At 42.6% G+C, this 19,851-nt stretch overlaps 1 protein-coding gene across 1 annotated transcript; it reads right to left on the bottom strand.

Annotated features, from left to right (window-relative positions):
- Positions 1 to 6,067: 6,067 nt before the first annotated feature.
- On the bottom strand, positions 6,068 to 18,306 carry LOC141191628 (uncharacterized). The gene is made up of 9 exons (XM_073661564.1): positions 18,233 to 18,306; positions 12,518 to 12,908; positions 12,352 to 12,422; positions 11,855 to 12,000; positions 11,546 to 11,725; positions 11,339 to 11,462; positions 11,158 to 11,255; positions 10,871 to 10,961; positions 6,068 to 8,886 (listed from the first exon to the last, which is right to left on the bottom strand). Exons 4-9 carry the CDS (start codon positions 11,924 to 11,926, stop codon positions 7,313 to 7,315), a joined length of 2,139 nt encoding a protein of 712 aa, XP_073517665.1. The 5' UTR covers positions 11,927 to 12,000; positions 12,352 to 12,422; positions 12,518 to 12,908; positions 18,233 to 18,306; the 3' UTR covers positions 6,068 to 7,312.
- Positions 18,307 to 19,851: the final 1,545 nt, after the last annotated feature.

Below are 19,851 nucleotides of genomic sequence, written 5' to 3'. Positions count from 1 at the left end.
TTGGGGTGTTATGGATAAATATATGTATGATTATGGAAGTTATATGAAAATAGTATGTATTAAGAATTGTAGATAATACAAAATGCCCTCCTCCTGCCCGAACCACATTGTACCAACAACCTCATATTGATCAAAGATCCACATACTACGTGGAACATGAAATTATGGAAAATTCCTAATGATTATCGACTAACATATTAATCTGATAATAACAGCTTTCTAATGATCTTTATTACTTTTAGGGAAATTACAGAATAATAAAAGATAAGTGACTATACTGATTGATCTTTGAACCTTATGTGCAAGACGGACTTAATTGATTTAATTGAGAGTCAGCTTGACTTAATTTACATATTATGTTTACATATTAAAATAATGACCCATTAGCGACAGATGTCAGCCAAAATTATGAGATAAGGCAATGAGGTAATGTGTGGAAAGGTCCCTGATTTTTCCTATAAAAAGCCTATTTGAGACACTACTCAGTGTTCATTTGTGATTTCTCCGACCGTATAGATCCTATATACAATTTGGCGGCAGACAACTAAGACGAGAACACACACATTTTTTGTGCCCCTAACAGGGGGCTCTTCAGGCGATCAGATAGACAGATTATTGGGTGGGGCTGGGGAAAACCCAGCAGTCATGGTACACGTTGGTACCAATGACAAAGTTAGAGAGAGGTGAAAGGTCTTTAAAAATGATTACAGGGAATTAGGAGAGAAGCTGAAGTACAGGTGGTGTTTTCAGAAATACTGCTGATTCCACTACGTCACTAGAAAGTCAGCGGGAACTTAAGGAGATAATTGTCAGGGTTTTGGTTCATGGAGAACTGGGCTGACTTCTCTGTTGGCTACTATCTTTACGATAGGGACAGGCTGCACCTCAAGAGGAGAATGCAGATGTGCTGGGGGGAAAATGGTCAGATGGATGGAGGAGCTTTCAAACTAGGATATGGGGGGAGGGAGGGTAGCTGTGCAAATAAGGGGGTAGAGTAGGCAGAGAGAGTGAGATATTCAAGGAAAGTAAGGAGGCGAGTAGCCGTAATAAATGTGCTAATAGTATTAAATGTCTGCAGGCAAATGCAAGAAGTCTTGAAAACAAAATGAATGAATCAGAGACTCTTAGGTCAGCCAGAGATTACGATGTGGTGGGCATTACAGAAACCTGGTTGGATGAAAGCCATGACTGGGTGTCAAACAGAGGGTTACACTACATTCAAACGGATAGGAAAGAAAAATAGGTAGAGGGGTGGGTATTTTAGTTAAAACCAATTTAAGACCTCAAGCTCAATGACGACATGGGGGGCAGCTTCGACAATGTACTGCACACATGGCCAACTTTTGGTGATTATATTTGACCCACGACACCAGAACCACCACATCTATGTGGGGCCATTATTCTGCATGGAAGACTTTGTGGGGCCCATTATACTGGATGGAAAGTTATGTGGGGCCAATCATACTGTATGGAGGACTATGTGGGGCCCATTATTCTATATGGAGGATTATGTTGGGCCCATTATACTATATACTGGTTGGTCCACGACTTTGTCCCACTTTTTCATTTTGGCCCTCTGCATGTTTTGAGCTTTACATCCCTGATGTAAAATCAGTATGGGTAAATGTACATGGAAATGGCAATAATGGAAAGCTGCTAATTGGACTTTGCTACAAGCCTCCTAATATAGCTGAACACGTAGAGGATGATATGCTGCAACAAATTAAAAAGGCAACAAAAACAAGTCATGGTCAAAAGTGTTGGCTTCCTTGAAATTGTTCCAGAAAATGAAGTAATTCTCCCAGAAAATTATTGCAATTACATGTTTTGTTATAGACGTTTATTTCCTTTGGATGTATTGGAACAACACAAGAAAACACAGAAAAAAGGAAACTTGAACAAAATTTCACACATAACCACATAACATAGGTCGGACAAAATTGTTGACACCTTGCCAAAATTGTGGCTAAACAACTTTGTTTCAAGCATGTGAAGCTTGTTCAAACGCAATTGTCGCAAATAACAGATGTGGGCAATATGAAAATCACAACTAAAACCAGATAAAAAAGGGAGAAGTTGATTCAATCTTTTCATTGTGTGCATATGTGTGGCACACTAAGCATGGAGAAAACAGAAAAAGGAGAACTGTCTGAGGACTTGAGAACCAAAATTGTTGAAAAATATCAATAATTTCAAGGTTATAAGTCCATCTTTAGAGATCCTCATGTTCCTCTGTCCAGGGTGCGCAACATAATCAATAAATTTACAACACATACAGTCAAATATGGTGGAGCTTCAAAGATGTTTTGGGGTTGTTTTGCTGCCTCTGGTCAGGTACCTTGACTGTGTGCAAGGCATCATGAAATCTGAAGATTAGCAAAGGATTTTGGGGCACAATGTAGTGCTTAGTGTCAGAAAGTTGGGTTTGCTTGCTAGGTCATGGGTCTTCCAGCATGACAATGACCCCAAACATATTTAAAGAAGCACCTAGAAAATGGATGGAAACAAAGTGCTGGACAGTTCTGACCAGCAATGAATCTGGATGTAAATCCCATTGAACACCTGTGGAGAAATCTTAAAATTGCTGTTTGGAGAAAAATATAAAAATCTAAAAGTCCTCAGTGGTTGATACCATCTTTTCAGTTAGCCATTAGTCAGTAAGCTTTCGAGACTACTCAGGTCTCTTCATCAGACATAGTATAACACAAAATCTGAATAGTCACATATTAATACACAACAGGGCACAGTAAAGGGAAGGGGGGGGGGGGTGTTCCTCTGTGAAGCAGAGAAACAAAAAGATGGCCACACAAGTTCAAAATAGTAAAGAAGTAAGAAAACTCCTTTATTAACACATGTAGTAAACACAAATTACAAAAATAATTGCGGACGACAGAGTGGACACAGAGTGCTGGATCAACATGAATAAAACAATGTTAAAAACTGTGACACAGCGCCCGAAAGGTCAGCCTATATAGCAAGTGGAAATATAAGGGGGACAGCAACAGGGTCACATGTATTAATAAATATATACCACCCATAAAGAATACCTTTTCCAAATTGTACCCCCAAAACAATAATATCCCATCACAATCCAACTACCCAGAAACAAAAGGGTTAAAACCCTTATACAGATAGAAATAATATAAACAATTGGTCATAAATAAGCTGAAATAGCTGTGTACCTGGGTAAGGCCACCAGACAGGCTCTGCTACCGTCACCCCGACGTACGTTTCGGTAGGAAAACCTTTTTCAAGGGGCACAGGAATAATGCAATAGATAAGACAAGTGACGTGAAGCAGAACTATCAGTATGGGAGAGGGAGAAGCAGTTGTGGCCGTAAAAATGTTTGGCCACAAGTAGAGCTATTCTTTTTTTCTTTTATTGTGTGGCGATGAAAATTCATCCTTGTTCTAAGTTTTTGCCTTGTCTCCCCTACATACAGACCCCCAGTTGGACATTTGTTACATATAATTAAGTTCATTGTGATGCAGCTGAAAGTACCTGGGGTCTTGTGGTCCTGATGTGAGTTGGGAATCTTTATCTTATCCATGGTCATTATAAACGGACAGGTTTTACATATACAGTTGGTGAGGATAAATTTTATAAGTTTCACCTCAAAGGTGAAACTATCCTCCCGGTCAGTTTTCTTTCCCTCCCAGTACATTTTCATTCTAACAATGATAGGTTTCTAGGAGATTATACTTGTTCCTTTTATTTGTGGTTCTCCTTAGCTTGCCTTCTTTGCCCTATATGAATGTGTTTTTGTTTCTCACTCAGTTTTCGTATTTTACTTCATACTTTCCTTTCCCCTTGTTGAGAGTGTGTTGCAGCCTCCCCTCTGGTTCCTCAGGAGGTATGAGAAACTCCTCAACGGCTTATTAGTTAGTTGGGTGTGTGGTGGCATTTTTAGTTGTGCAGCTAGGGCCTTTCCAATCTCTACAGAGAGTAATTGGGTGTAGTTGTGACATTCTCCCCTGTGTGGGTTCTCCGGTGGTTATCAAGATGCGCTTTCTGGTTAAAACATTTCCCACATTTTGAACATGAAAAAGGCTTCTCCCTTGTGTGAGTTCTCTGGTGCTTATCAAGATCCGATTTCTAGTTAAAACATTTCCCACATTCTGGACATGAAAAAGGCTTCTCCCCTGTGTGAGTTCTCTGATGTTTCATAAGATTTGATTTCTCTGTAAAACATTTCTGTAAAGGGAAGTGTCCTAGGTTGTACATGTATATATGTATCTACATACTAGCCATGCTTGCAGATAAGTATACATGTATATATTGGCCCCCATCTCCTTATGTGTTTCAGCCTGCTTGCTGCTGTTGGGGGCAGGATCAACAAAATGTCCAGCCATGTACTAAAACAGGTTTTGCGAGTATGGCTGGACATGAACAAAGACCTTAGCCAGTGGGCGGGGAATAATACATCATTTCCGGTGCAGGACTTAAAACCCCAGAGCACTCATGTGCTAGCCCTCTTTTCTCTTTGGACTGTTAGAGATGGACATAACACATGGCTGAGTATCTCTCTTCCCCTGTAACTCTTTACTTGCTAGCCCTACATACCCTGTACTAACCCTATCCTTGTATCTGTATATATATATAGGGAAAGTTAGTATAGTTGGGTGGGCTGATATTGCATGAGTGATTAGGAAACATGGGTGGAAAATAGGTAATTGGGAATTGTATATTGTTATTATTATTGTGTACTGTGTTAGTGGGATAAATAGTAGTATATTATCTGTAGACTTTTGTGTAATAAATACCTTTTATTAGCACACGGTTTTGTCTCAGTTGGTATATAGTATAAGGCACAGATAACGTTAGTGGATATTAATTATTAATAATCAAGTTTGATGTTAATAGTTAATATCGGACCTCAATAGAGGAGTAGGAGAGTTCCCCCATTAATTACTGATATTTTTGGAGGGAAACCTCGTCTTTTAACAATGGCGAGCCAGCCAGGAGTACTCATAACCCTGCAGAAGCAAGCTGCGGGAGAGGAATAGAAAGACTGGCAGGGTGAGGGGTGTACACAGGATAGTGACTCGGGCCAACCTATACACTGAGGGTAAAGCCATTCCAGAGTCTGACCAGCAAGACGACTTTGGGGTAGGCAGATACCTGAAGACTGGCAACGACAGGACCACAGCAAAAAGACTTTAACAACAAAAAGAGTTTGATTAAACTGGGTGGATCAGGGAAATGCTGTAGATATAGTATATCTTGACTTCAGCAAAGCATTTGACAAAGTATCTCACACCATCCTTATTGAAAAAATGACCAAGTATGCAATGGACCAGGCAACTGTTAGGTGGATTCATAACTGGCTTAGTGATCGGACTCAAAGGGTGGTTGTAAATGGCTTCACATCCAGCTGGATGAATGTCTCAAGTGGGGTACCACAGGGCTCCGTCCTGGGACCTGTATTGTTCAACATCTTTATCAATGATTTAGATGAAGGAATTGAGGGTAAACTGATTAAATTTGCTGATGACACAAAGCTAGGAGGGATAGCTAATACTAGAGAAGAGAGAGAGAGGATTCAAAAAGACCTAAATAAACTGGAGCAGTGGGCAGCAACCAACAGAATGGTTTTTAACAGGGAAAAATGCAAAGTACTACATCTGGGCAATAAAAATGAAAAAAGCATATACAGAATGGGAGGAATAGAGCTAAGCAACAGTACATGTGAAAAAGACTTAGGTATACTAATAGATCATAGACGGAACATGAGTCAACAGTGTGATGCAGCAGCAAAAAAGGCAAATACAATTCTGGGATGTATTAACAGAAGCATACAGTCTAGATCACGTGAAGTCATTATCGGTCTTTACTCCTCTTTGGTCAGACCTCATCTGGAATACTGTGTACAGTTTTGGGCACCACATTTTAAAAAAGACATAGACAAACTGGAGCAAGTTCAGAGAAGAGCGACCAGAATGGTGACTGGTCTGCAAACCATGTCCTATGAGGAACGGTTGCAGGATTTGGGAATGTTTAGCTTGCAAAAAAGAAGACTGAGAGGAGACTTAATAGCTGTCTACAAATATGTCAAGGGCTGTCACATTGTAGAAGGATCATCTTTATTCTCATTTGCACAAGGAAAGACTAGAAGCAATGGGATGAAACTAAATGGGAGGAGACACAGATTAGATATTAGAAAAAACTTTTTGACAGTTAGGGTGATTAATGAGTGGAACAGGCTGCCACGAGAGGTGGTGAGTTCCCCTTCAATGGATGTCTTCAAACAGAGGCTGGACAGACATCTGTCTGAGATGATCTAGTGAATCCTGCTTTGAGCAGGGGGTTGGACCAGATGACCCAGGAGGTCCCTTCCAACTCTACCATTCTATGATTCTATGATTCTAAAGATCCAAGAAAGAAGCAGAGTGTATTGTGTGGAGGGATGCGTTGGATTACGGTGAAAGGCAGGGAAGAGTTGATGGCCGTAATGGCTGATGTCTAGGTACCTAAGTGCAGTATTATACTTCATTCCATCCTGAACTGTCACAACTTACAAATGGGGCTGGAGTAGGCAAATATATCCCAGTACAACACTTCCCTCAAATTTCATTGTCGTGTTCTCGACAACAAGGGGATTGTAAAGGGAAGTGTCCTAGGTTGTACATGTATATATGTATCTACATACTAGCCATGCTTGCAGATAAGTATACATATATATTGGCCCCCATCTCCTTATGTGTTTCAGTCTACTTGCTGCTGTTGGGGTCAGGATCAACAAAATGTCCAGCCATGTACTAAAACAGGTTTTGCGAGTATGGCTGGACATGAACAAAGACCTTAGCCAGTGGGCGGGGAATAATACATCATTTCCGGTGCAGGACTTAAAACCCCAGAGCACTCATGTGCTAGCCCTCTTTGCTCTTTGGACTGTTAGAGATGGACATAACACATGGCTGAGTATCTCTCTTCCCCTGTAACTCTTTACTTGCTAGCCCTACATACCCTGTACTAACCCTATCCTTGTATCTGTATATATATATAGGGAAAGTTAGTATAGTTGGGTGGGCTGATATTGCACGAGTGATTAGGAAACATGGGTGGAAAATAGGTAATTGGGAATTGTATATTGTTATTATTATTGTGTACTGTGTTAGTGGGATAAATAGTAGTATATTAACTGTAGACTTTTGTGTAATAAATACCTTTTATTAGCACACGGTTTTGTCTCAGTTGGTATATAGTATAAGGCACAGATAACATTAGTGGATATTAATTATTAATAATCAAGTTTGATGTTAATAGTTAATATCGGACCTCAATAGAGGAGTAGGAGAGTTCCCCCATTAATTACTGATATTTTTGGAGGGAAACCTCGTCCTTTAACAATTTCCCACATTCTGAACAGGAAAATGGCTTTTCTCCTGTGTGAGTTCTCTGATGGTTGATAAGAGTTGATTTCACTGTAAAACATTTCCCACATTCTGAACAGGAAAATGGATTCTCCTCTGTGTGAGTTCTCTGATGTTTATAAAGATATGATTTGTGTCCAAAACATTTTCCACAATCTGAGCATGAAAAAGGCTTCTCCTCTGTGTGAGTTCTCTGATGTTTGATAAGATTTGATTTCTTTGCAAAAGATTTCCCACATTCTGAACATGAAAATGGCTTCTCCCCTGTGTGAGTTCTCTGGTGCTTAACAAGATCAGATTTCTGGTTAAAACATTTCCCACATTCTGGACATGAAAAAGGCTTCTCCCCTGTGTGAGTTCTCTGATGTTTGATAAGATTTGATTTCTCTGTAAAACATTTCCCACATTCTTGACAGGAAAATGGCTTTTCTCCTGTGTGAGTTCTCTGATGGTTGATAAGAGTTGATTTCACTGTAAAACATTTCCCACATTCTGAACAGGAAAATGGCTTCTCCTCTGTGTGAGTTCTCTGATGTTTATAAAGATATGATTTGTGTCCAAAACATTTTCCACAATCTGAGCATGAAAAAGGCTTCTCCTCTGTGTGAGTTCTCTGATGTTTGATAAGATTTGATTTCTTTGCAAAAGATTTCCCACATTCTGAACATGAAAATGGCTTCTCCCCTGTGTGAGTTCTATGATGTCTGATAAGATTTGATTTCTCTGTAAAACATTTCCCACATTCTGAACAGGAAAATGGCTTTTCTCCTGTGTGAGTTCTCTGATGGTTGATAAGAGTTGATTTCACTGTAAAACATTTCCCACATTCTGAACAGGAAAATGGCTTCTCCTCTGTGTGGGTTCTCTGGTGCTTAAGAAAACTAGATTTATGGTTAAAACATTTTCCACATTCTGAACATGGAAAAGGCTTCTCACCTGTGTGAGTTCTCTGATGTATATTAAGATATGATTTCTGGTTAAAACATTTCCCACATTCTGAACAGGAAAATTGCTTCTCCCCTGTGTGAGTTCTCTGATGTGTGATAAGAGTTGATTTCTCTGTAAAACATTTCCCACATTCTGAACATGAAAATGGCTTTTCCCCTGTGTGAGTTATCTGGTGCCTAACAAGATCTAATTTCTGATTAAAACATTTCCCACACTTGGCACAAGAAAATCTATTCTCTGCTGTGTGAATTTTTTGAGGTTTAAGAAAAGACTTTTTGGGAGGAAAACTATTTCTATATTCTGAACGTGAAAATGGCTTCTTTGCATTAGAAGCATTTTGCTTTTTAATGCTTATTTTGTGACTTTGATTTTCCTTAGTAGTCAGTAATGAATCAGAAGACAGGACCTGTTTCAAAGGATCAGATGACAGATCTTTGCTGTGAAGGGATGATGGTAAATCTGGAGAAATGTCATTCATTTCAATTGTATCCTGTTGGATCTGAAAATAATCTGATTTGAAAATTGAAGATATCAGCTGTCCCTCTGATCTCCTGGTACAGACATCTGCCAAGAAGAAAACCAATTATTATTTTTTAATAAAAATTCCTTGAATTTTATATTTTTGAACATTTCTACTTAAACTGTCCATAAAAAAGGCAAGTTATATATATAAAAAAAAAAATCACTTATTCACCAGGACAATGACTGTCTAATAGAAAACCTCATAGGATGGAGCAGTAGAGCGTGGTGTTCAACTGGTTTTTCATTCTGCCTCCAAATATGGAATAAAAAGCCACCAAACAATGTTATGTAGCCGAAAATAATACCAATAAAAACTTCTACTCCTCTCACAAAAAACAAGTCCCCACTCAGGTCCATCATTTGTCAATGTAATAACAGAGGTTTCCACATTACTAGTGGCTCAAAGGCTCTTGAAAAGCAACATGGCTTCCATAAACCAATCCAGCAATATCTGCTCTCCCAAAGTCAGATCGCCCCCTCGCTTATGAGCCTTACAGTAGTTTATGTGCCTAAATCACATTTAGCATCTATGTATTTGGCATTACTATAATGAGAAGAACCCACTTAATTTACGGTGTGTGTCTCCTGGAGCACAATCTGGGCACTATGTGTTGGGTAATAAAATAGCATATTTGCAATTTTCACTCTCCAACATCCACTGCGTGCTAATTTCTGGAGAGTGACTGTGGAGTCAAAATAGTCACTACTCCTATAGATTAATTCACTGAGGGTTATAATTTCCAAAATGGGGATTTCTACTGTTCTGGTTTTCTGCCATTTTGTCATATTAGGGCTTCTGCAAAAGGTGTGTCCCATCTCCTCTGGGACATCTACTTCTCCTCGTGCTTCGACTTATGTGACGTTTGCTTTTGTCACCAGGAGCCGCCTTATTCATCCTGCAGGCAGCGCTAGTGATGGAGGAGACGTCCGAACCAGAAGCTCTGGACGGCGCAGGTTCTGTCCAGCCACTAAGATTAGGGTTGCTTGGACCAGTAGTACCATCCAGTCTGGCAGTATGGGTGTGTGTGTTATCCAGCTGGAGTAATCTGCTCCCTGCTTCAGCCAACTGGAAAGCACCACACCCTACTAAAGCCGGAAGCATATTGCCGGAAGCAGCCAGATACAGCCTTGTTCTCCTCTGGTTCAGTCCTCTGTGCTCAGCTCCCGGCTTGTGTATTTGTTTTCTGTTGTGACCTCGGCCCGTTTACTGACTACTCTTGTGTCTTCTGATTTTGTATTTTCTCTGCTCTCCTGTTCTGACCTGGCTACCTGACTATTCTTCTTCCCATCTCACTCCACAGAACAGCAGGTAACACCGTGGCCCAAGTCTAGGGATCTTTGTGTAAGTCCAGATCCATGTAGAGAGGTTAAAGGGTGATGAGGAAAGTAATTTGTGAAATATGTAAACGGGGTAGATAAGGCAAGCCTGTTCGTGGTGGCCATCTTTTGAGCTTCCAGGTGACCATGAACAGCGCCTCCAATACATTGTGTCTGCAAACTATTCCAGCAAAATCTGCATTCCTAATAGCTAAATGGCGCTCCTTCCCTTCTAAACCTGCCATGTGCAGTAGTGTACAACCGTATATAGGGTATTGTCAAATTCAAAAGAAGTTGGAAAATAATTTGTAAGGTCCATTTGTTTCTTATTATCCTTTGTGAAAAATTTCAAAGTTATCACCACATAAAGTGACACACGTCAGATTTGAAAAATGGGGCCTGATCATCTGCACATTCTACGCACGCTGTCATTTAGCTTTGTAGTTTACAGACCTGGGCAGGTAACGGTCAGCATCATCTAATCCCAGGGGGTAGGTGGATCCTCCAGGTTGTAAGTGTTATAGAAAAGGGCTTTCCCAATTTCCCAAAGTAATCTGAACATTTTCGGACGGAGGAGATTGTTGTGGTCTAGCGGCAAAATGGTGACCACAAGATTGTGATACGGCCGGACTACACCACCGATAAAGCAGCCACAGCCGGTGACTGAGAAGAATCTGTGACTTCTCTGCATTTAGTGGTCACTACTCACCTGGGTAGTCATATGTAGGAATCTCCTCTTTACACCGCTCATCACCCCTCACATATGTCTCTGTGGTATTAATATGGGTCAGACCTTCACCCTGAAACAAATATTATAAAAGTCACAGACAGATGGAGAAGTCCCATCTATGATCAGCTCTAATCCTGCCATCTCCACTGTTCTCATTACACAAATATAAAACATAATAATGGTGGATAAAACAAGACTGAATACAAAACCGTCACAGCCGTCTACACATCATAGGGGAGATCTCATGACACCTTCTCTCCATCTACCTGATGATCCTGAGGAACATTGGGATCTTCTTGTTTACAGTCCTGTGGAAGAAGAGGACGGAGACATCTCTCTGGTGTTGTCCTCTTACTGGATAGATCTGGAGGAAACACATACAGGGACTGAATTCATTCTTTACATACAGATAATTATAGGTCGTGTGTATTTAGTCCTGTCTATTACCTGGTGATGTGAGGGGCTGGGGAACCTCCATCATGACGCCCTTGTACAGATCTTTGTGTCCTTCTAAATACTCCCACTCCTCCATGGAGAAATAGACGACGACATCCTGACACCTTATAGGAACCTGACATATACAATGATACCGTCATCCCCCCGATCCCTTCATAGCGTTACTGTAAAATGTCCCAGCATTCCCAGCAGTGTCACCTCTCCAGTCAGCAGCTCAATCATCTTGTAGGTGAGTTCTAAGATATTCTGGTCATTGATGTCCTCATGTATCAGGGGGTGAGGTGGAAGCTCTGTGATTGGGCTCAGGGATCTTCCCCATCCCTCAGACACAGGGTTCCGACAGCGCTCACTAGAGGTTTTCTTCACTACTGTGTAATCCTGGTTATGGAGAGACACATTAATAAATCTCCCTCCAGACATTTCCAGAGTCCTCACCTCTTCAGTTCTGTCCATCTGTTATTCCCATAGATAAGAATGATGCAATGTGACGTCATTAGAATCTCTCACCTCTCCAGTAAGCCGGAAGAGGATCTCTAGGGTGAGGTGTAATATCCTCTCCACCATCTTGTCTCTGTCCATAGCCACCTTTGATGGGTAAATCAGAAAAATTTTCTTATATCGAAGATCGTCACTGAGAGGATCCGAAGAGAGACCTGAAGGAGAAAAAGATAAGTTGATGGCACATCATAATACATCTATTGGAGATAATGAGGGAAAACATATAAGGAGATTTATTATTTTACAGTATTTCGTTTTTTTCTTTATATCTAGTAATAAAACCGTTATATTTTAGGACACAGACAACAAGCAGTTTCTTCCTTGGAGTCTGCAGCTGAATACGTTTCTCATAGACTCACTGTCAGGGAAATTTTGTGAAAATATTAACAATTTCTCCCAAACCCCTCTTAAACAGTGTATAATATTTTGTCAAACCCCATTAATGTGGATACAACATCATAGTATTGAGCAAGTATATATACAAATTGAAGAGAGGTGACACCTACTAGACTGCTGGATGGTATTCAAAGGTAGGAATTCAAAAGTGTGGAGATATGGTGACTCTGGTTGCTTGGGTCTGCAGAAAGGAGCAGAGAGTGGCAGACTCAGAGTTAACAGCTGAGAGGGACTGTGGAGGCAGAGATAGACCAAATAGAGCTGGACGTAGCATACCTGTGACCCCTAGTTCCTGGTTATAAGTTGGTACTGCACGTAGTGGCTTAGAGGAACGCGGTGTCCACCGCTAGTTCCTGGTGCTGTGAGAGTTGTCAGGGGCAGGATGGTATCGGCTGACCAATCGCCGCCAATCCCGCAGTGCTGTGTAGTGTGAACTCCGGAAGTGCATGTGTGACGTCACCGGAAGTGACGCACTGCTCCCAGGAAGCTGTGCATTCTGCAGGCTGGTGTAAATGCGTTCCAGTGAGCCGGAAGTTTGAGTGCCAGGGAGAGAGAATGTGCGTTCCACCAGTATAGAGCATAAGACCCAATGGGCATGAGCCAGAGCCTTTGTTGGAGTGGACAAGGATCTAGGAGAGGGGACAAGAGTGTGCCAGAGAGGAATAATCTGCAATAAAGGAGACAATATATGAGTAGGATATGGAGATCAAAACATGTATATTATTGACCTATTCAATTTGAAGACCACATATCCAAACGTAAAATAAATTTCAACATAGGGTCACATAAGATCCCTGGGTGACAAGTTTCTCTATACCAATTGTTCAATGAGAACCAAACTCCAAACATAAAAAAAAATTATATAAAAAGCCAGCAGGTCATAGTCCCTATTAAGGCCTTTCGGCTCTAAGGACTGTAATTCATGAATTCAATAGGCTTCTCTACGTTTGAGAAGGCTCACTCTGTCGCTCCCCCGACGTGGTGTCAAAACTTGTTCCAATACCTGGTATTTGAATTGAGAAATACTATGTCCTGCCATGATAAACTGTTGGGGAATGGGTAACATTAGGTTTTTGCACAGAATTGTGGACTTGTGCTTTGAAATCCTATCCCTTATGGGCTGTGCCGCCTCCCCCACACAGATTCGGCCGAATGGACATTTAATAAGATATACCACATATGAACTGTCACATGTAAAGTACCCTTTGATGTTGTATATTTTTTCAGTTTGTGGGTGATGAACAATGCTACCCCTGAGGACATTATTGCATTGACGACATTGGAGACATGGGAATGTGCCCATTTTGGGATTCTGCAAAAACCATAGTCTCTAATATTGGTTCTTAAAACACGGTAGGAAGGGTTGTTGGAACGCAGGGATCGTGGGATAGCCAGTTTGTAAGATGTTCCTGTGTTTCCTAATGGTTTTATTTAAGATGTAGGCGAAGGGGTGGAACATGTGAACGAAGGGAATTCTGTCCTTAGTGTTTGGAAGATCAGTTCTGGAATTCGACGCCTGGGGATTCAAGAAGCTAGGTGGATAGCCTCGTTCAGTGAATTTGGTCGACATTTCTTGTAACCTCTGATTGCGGATAGTTTCACTGGACACTATCCGTTTGACCCTCTGAAATCGTAATGTAGGTATAGATTTCTTCATCGACCTTGGATGATTGCTAGGAAAGTGTAATAGGTCATTGCGATCGGTGGGCTTGGAATAGAGATCAGTTGTTAGGTGGCCCTTTGTATCCTTGATCACCATGGTATCAAGGAAACTAACACGGCTTGAATCATATGTCATGGTGAAGCGTCTTGAAACCACAGACGTTTAATGTTGTGGGATTGATTGCATTAGATAAATGTCTTCTAATACATTTTTTTAGCGACTCTGAAGTGCATCCCACATATTGTAGTTTACTCTCTATACATTCTATTAAATGCACTGCTCAAAAAATAAAGGGAACACTCAAATAACACATCCTAGATCTGAATGAATGAAATATTCTCAATGAATACTTTGTTCTGTACAAAGTTGAATGTGCTGACTACAAAATCACACAAAAATTATCAAAGGAAATCAAATTTATTAACCAATGGAGGCCTGGATTTGGAGTCACCCCCAAAATTAAAAGTGGAAAAACACACTACAGGCTGATCCAACTTTGATGTAATGTCCTTAAAACAAGTCAAAATGAGGCTCAGTATTATGTGTGGCCTCCACGTGCCTGTATGACCTCCCTACAACGCCTGGGAATTCTCCTGATAAGGTTCCGCAAACTCCTGGACAGTCTGTGTTGTAACGTGACGTTGGTGGATGAAGCAAGACATGACCCAGCTTTCGTCCTTCTCCATCACAGCAACACCCCTTTAAAAACATATAAAAACTCGATACTGAGACTCTTGATCACGTCTGCTAGAGCATGTATTCCCTCACTATGGAAAAGTAACACTATCCCGACAATCTCACTATGGTTCTCCAAAATAAAAGAGATTAGGTTAATGGAGGAGCTCACCTACACGATCAATAACTCCCATGATAAATTTTATAAAACATGGCTCTACTGGAGTTTAAATCTTCCGATGATTACCTGGCCCTCATAGGGGAAAGCTAAGTCTATACTTCAGGAGCCTCTCTGACGTTACCCTAACCCTCTTACCCATACATCCCTTCCCCCACTTCCCTTTGTCTTTGTGTATATTTGTGTTTTGGGCTTTAACTACTCATTTTTTCTTTTATAACCCTTATTTGTTAATCAACATGAATATGTAATGACTTAATGTTTAAGTCTGAGTCACCACACTGGTATATCCTAAAACACATTGAACCAATGTTCTACCAGCGACTCTACTTTGGATTGTGTTTACTTATTTAATTTTCAAATGTTTTGGAAATACTGGTTATTGTTATGGTTATGTGGTCATGTTTGACCTACTACTTGTTGCACAACTAGTACCCGGTGTTTGTATTTGTATTTCCTTTTCAACACTTAATAAAGATAAATTTATAAAGAATAACCAAGTCACATTGAGTTTGATATTTGTTTCTTGAAAACAAACTCGGTGAAAGTTTTCCGCCAAGTGTAGAAGCCTTTTTGGATACAAAACTCAAACAAAATATGCAAACGAATTTACAAAGTCTGGAGGATGGATCTCAGACATCAAAAAAACTAAGTTTGAAAGAAATATCAAAGACTACGAGTCAAATTCAATTTACACATGGAAATGAAACAAACCAAGAGCTACTGTTCTGAAATACAGGTCACACAATAAATTCAAAGGAAATAGAGGAAAGCGGAGGTCAGCTTCACAAATCCTAATGTGTCCATGGGTTCCTCTAATTATAATTCTCTGAGGACTAATCTGATGCATCAGTGGGATGAACTAAAGACAGATGGAACAAAAATAAATTCTCAAGTATTCCCCACAATTCAGCACAAAACAACAGGCCGGAAGAAAGCTCAGATGTGCCCGGAAGCATGCGTTCCACGCCGGATCGCATAATGGTTTTGGATTGCATACCACCAACATAGAAAAGTCCTATCTCTGAGATGAGCGTCATTGGAGACTAAAAACAAGTATTGCACATCCTCCCATCATGCAATAGGCATGTAGATCTACTTTATCACTACAGAAAATATGGGATGATGGCCCACAGTATATTCGTAAATGATCAAATTTGTCCCCTATTGCATAATTAGAGATACACAAGGATCATCACACTTGTTAGTTACTAAATAGTATATGTAGGATATAACTGATAAGAAATAATTCTGATATAGAAGCTCAGATATCTCGATGAAGTACAACAATATGTGAACCTCATTCACAGGGAACTGAGTAGCAATGAATAGAGTATAAAATCCAAAATGTAATACAGAATGGGTCTGTATTCACACAAAACAAGCACAGGAAATTAGCTCATTCAGTCCCTTAGGGGCTCGTGAATCCAGTCTGGAAATCCACTCACTTTCCTTTTTGGAGGATACATCTATTGTGATCACCTCCTATCACATTGGGTTTAACCACCTCAATGATGCAAAAGGAGATGTCTCTGGTTTCACCTCGATGTACACTATTCATATGTCTCGCTAATCGGGTGTCCTGACCATGGCATATATCACCCTAATGCCCCCCACCCTCCTCCTAGACTCCCTCTTGGTCTTGCCTACATAATCTGTCCAAACACAAAAAAGAAAACAAGAACCGGCAACTTTGTACGGGGATGACAATTGGTCCAGGAATAGTGTACCGCTGTCTAGCCCGCATGTTGCTTTTAAAGTGATACAATAAAGGAGCACGTTTTAGGGACCGGTGAGTGCTATCCTTTCTTCTTATTTGCTTACATGTTACCTACATAATCTAGGGGGCAGGTGCATGTGGCCATATATACAAGTCCTGAGGTTTTACAGTTGGAATAACCCCTCTGAAAAAAGTTTTTACTCGTGGAGGAACTCGAGAAAGATTTACATGGTCTCATCCAATTACATGTACAACATTCTCCACATCTAAAGAAACTGCAGATTCTTCCAAGCCCCCTTGGGTGCAGTTTTTTTGTAGAAACTATGCACTAAATGGTCCCTAATTGACCAGCCCTTTCTGAAAGTTATTGTGGGAGTAGATCACACAGCACCTTCCGAGCCGGGTCGGCCACAAGTATATCCCAGGTCACTCTGATTGTCATAAGTTTTTCTTACTCGTGCTATCCCATCTTTTTCTTGGTCTCTTGGTTAGGTATGGAGGAGTGTCTGTCTCTCCCATTTTTCTGCAAACGATGATGTGGAATCCAAAATGTACCATGAGTACCCTATAATCCCTTAATCTGATGTTCAGGTCTATTGCCTGTATATTAAAATCTGAGACATTATGGCAGTACCTTCTCAACCATAAAAATTGACCCTTGGGTATTCCTCTTTTTATGGGGATGGGGTGGTGGCTATCCCACTTCAATAGTTTATTAGTGCTTGTAGGTTTATGGTAGATGAGTGTCCCTAGGGTCTCATCCCGTTCTTTCTTGATTAGTACATCCAGGAAAGGCAACTGGTAATAATTAAACTCTGATATAAATCTCAGGCCCACTCTATTGATATTGAGTTCCCTGATAAATTCAAGAGATTGTTCACTCGTCTCTGACCAGATGATTAAAATGTAGTCAATATATTTGTATCATACCCCAATATATGTCTGCCACCACTTATGATCATCCCTGAATATTGTGGATTCCTCCCACCAGCCCAGGAATAGTTTAGCATACGAGGGGGCACAGAGGCTTCCCATCGCAGTACCCCTGAGCTGGTGGAAGTGCTTCCTGTCAAAAATAAGTTATGTGTAAGAGTGAATTTTAGAAGATCCTCCATGAAGTCATTATGTCTACTACACTCTATTGATCTCGATTTCAAGAAATGTCTTACTCCTCTGATACCATCCTCATGCGATATATTACTGTACAAAGCCTCAATATCTAGTAAGGCCTGCTCCCCTACATGAGTGTATACATGCTCGAGGGTCTACATGTAGGGGAGCAGGCAAAGGGAAAACCAACTCCAGAGGGATTATTCCAACTGTAAAACCTCAGGACTTATTCCAACTACAGGACCTCAGGTGGTACTGTGGGGGCATCATACATACTACATAAGGGGCATAATGGGGGCATTACACTGTGTGGGGGGCATCATACATCCTGTATAAGGGGCATAATGGGGGCATTACACTGTGTGGGGGGCATCATACATCCTGCATAAGGGGCATAATGGGGGCATTACACTGTGTTGGGGCATCATACATACTGCATAAGGGGCATAATGGGGGCATTACACTGTGTGGCCAGTAAAGGGGTCCTATACTATGAGAACAATAAGTTTCCTCCCTTCCTGTCTCCATAGTTGGGTCGTCTGTATCTATTACAGGAAACAGAACAAAAACCTTATGATTCATATAAGAGTCTCCGTGCTGAAGGGGTTAATGCCCCCTGCGCCCAGTAATGGGGTCTCCACATACCTCCACCTGCAGAGCCGCCACCACATATATGGCTGCTCTGTGCGCACAGGAGCTGTGATGAGGTCACAGGAGGGAGGAGTCAGGGGTCACATGATCAGGGGCCTCAGTGGATGCAGGACTCTGCTGTGCTGGTTGTCATGGTGCTGGATGAGCTGAAGTTTATGTGTGGGGTCAGGAGGGGTTTACAGTGTGGATGTAGCAGAGCCGCGTGTGTACGAGGTGTACGGAGCGGAGCCGCGCGTGTACGAGGCGTACGGAGCAGAGCCGAGTGTGTACGAGGTGTACGGAGCAGAGCCGTGTGTGTACGAGGTGTACGGAGCAGAGCCGTGTGTGTACGAGGTGTACGGAGCAGAGCCGTGCGTGTACGAGGTGTACGGAGCAGAGCCGCGTGTGTACGAGATGTACGGAGCGGAGCCGTGTGTGTACGAGGTGTACGGAGCGGAGCCGCGTGTGTACGAGGTGTACGGAGCAGAGCCGCGTGTGTACGAGGTGTACGGAGCAGAGCCGCGTGTGTACGAGGTGTACGGAGCGGAGCCGTGTGTGTACGAGGTGTACGGAGCAGAGCCGTGTGTGTACGAGGTGTACGGAGCAGAGCCGCGTGTGTACGAGGTGTGCGGAGCGGAGCCGCGTGTGTACGAGGTGTACGGAGCAGAGCCGCGTGTGTACGAGGTGTACGGAGCGGAGCCGCGTGTGTACGAGGTGTACGGAGCAGAGCCGCGTGTGTACGAGGTGTGCGGAGCAGAGCCGCGTGTGTACGAGGTGTACGGAGCAGAGCCGTGTGTACCAGGTGTACGGAGCAGAGCCGTGTGTGTACGAGGCGTACGGAGCGGAGCCGCGCGTGTACGAGGTGTACGGAGGAGAGCTGCGTGTGTACGAGGTGTACGGAGCGGAGCCGCGTGTGTACGAGGTGTACGGAGCAGAGCCGCGTGTGTACGAGGTGTACGGAGCAGAGCCGCGTGTGTACGAGGTGTACGGAGCGGAGCCGTGTGTGTACGAGGTGTACGGAGCAGAGCCGCGTGTGTACGAGGTGTGCGGAGCAGAGCCGCGTGTGTACGAGGTGTACGGAGCAGAGCCGTGTGTACCAGGTGTACGGAGCAGAGCCGTGTGTGTACGAGGCGTACGGAGCGGAGCCGCGCGTGTACGAGGTGTACGGAGGAGAGCTGCGTGTGTACGAGGTGTACGGAGCGGAGCCGCGTGTGTACGAGGTGTACGGAGCAGAGCCGTGTGTGTACGAGGCGTACGGAGCGGAGCCGCGCGTGTACAAGGTGTACGGAGGAGAGCCGCGTGTGTACGAGGTGTACGGAGCAGAGCCGCGTGTGTACGAGGTGTACGGAGCAGAGCCGCGTGTGTACGAGGTGTACGGAGCGGAGCCGCGCGTGTACGAGGTGTACGGAGGAGAGCCGCGTGTGTACGAGGTGTACGGAGCAGAGCCGCGTGTGTACAAGGTGTACGGAGCGGAGCCGCGTGTGTACGAGGTGTACGGAGCAGAGCCGCGCGTGTACGAGGTGTACGGAGGAGAGCCGCGCGTGTACGAGGTGTACGGAGCGGAGCCGCGTGTGTACGAGGTGTACGGAGCAGAGCCGCGCGTGTACGAGGTGTACGGAGGAGAGCCGCGCGTG

Source organism: Phyllobates terribilis, unplaced genomic scaffold (genome assembly GCF_046119375.1).
Source record: "Phyllobates terribilis strain yellow unplaced genomic scaffold, ASM4611937v1 Scaffold_49__1_contigs__length_9717188, whole genome shotgun sequence".
NCBI lineage: Eukaryota > Metazoa > Chordata > Amphibia > Anura > Dendrobatidae > Phyllobates > Phyllobates terribilis.
The sequence above is the reverse complement of the archived record's forward strand: the minus strand, read 5'-3'. Positions and strand labels throughout refer to the sequence as shown.

Excerpts from the sequence above, each read along its gene's own strand:
- LOC141191628 (XM_073661564.1), bottom strand. The coding sequence starts at position 11,926 with ATGGACAGAGACAAGATGGTGGAGAGGATATTACACCTCACCCTAGAG. Across the intron at positions 11,726-11,854 it reads TCTTCCGGCTTACTGGAGAG|GATTACACAGTAGTGAAGAA; the intron begins GTGAGAGATTCT and ends CTCCATAACCAG. Across the intron at positions 11,463-11,545 it reads TTGAGCTGCTGACTGGAGAG|GTTCCTATAAGGTGTCAGGA; the intron begins GTGACACTGCTG and ends TGTATATGTCAG.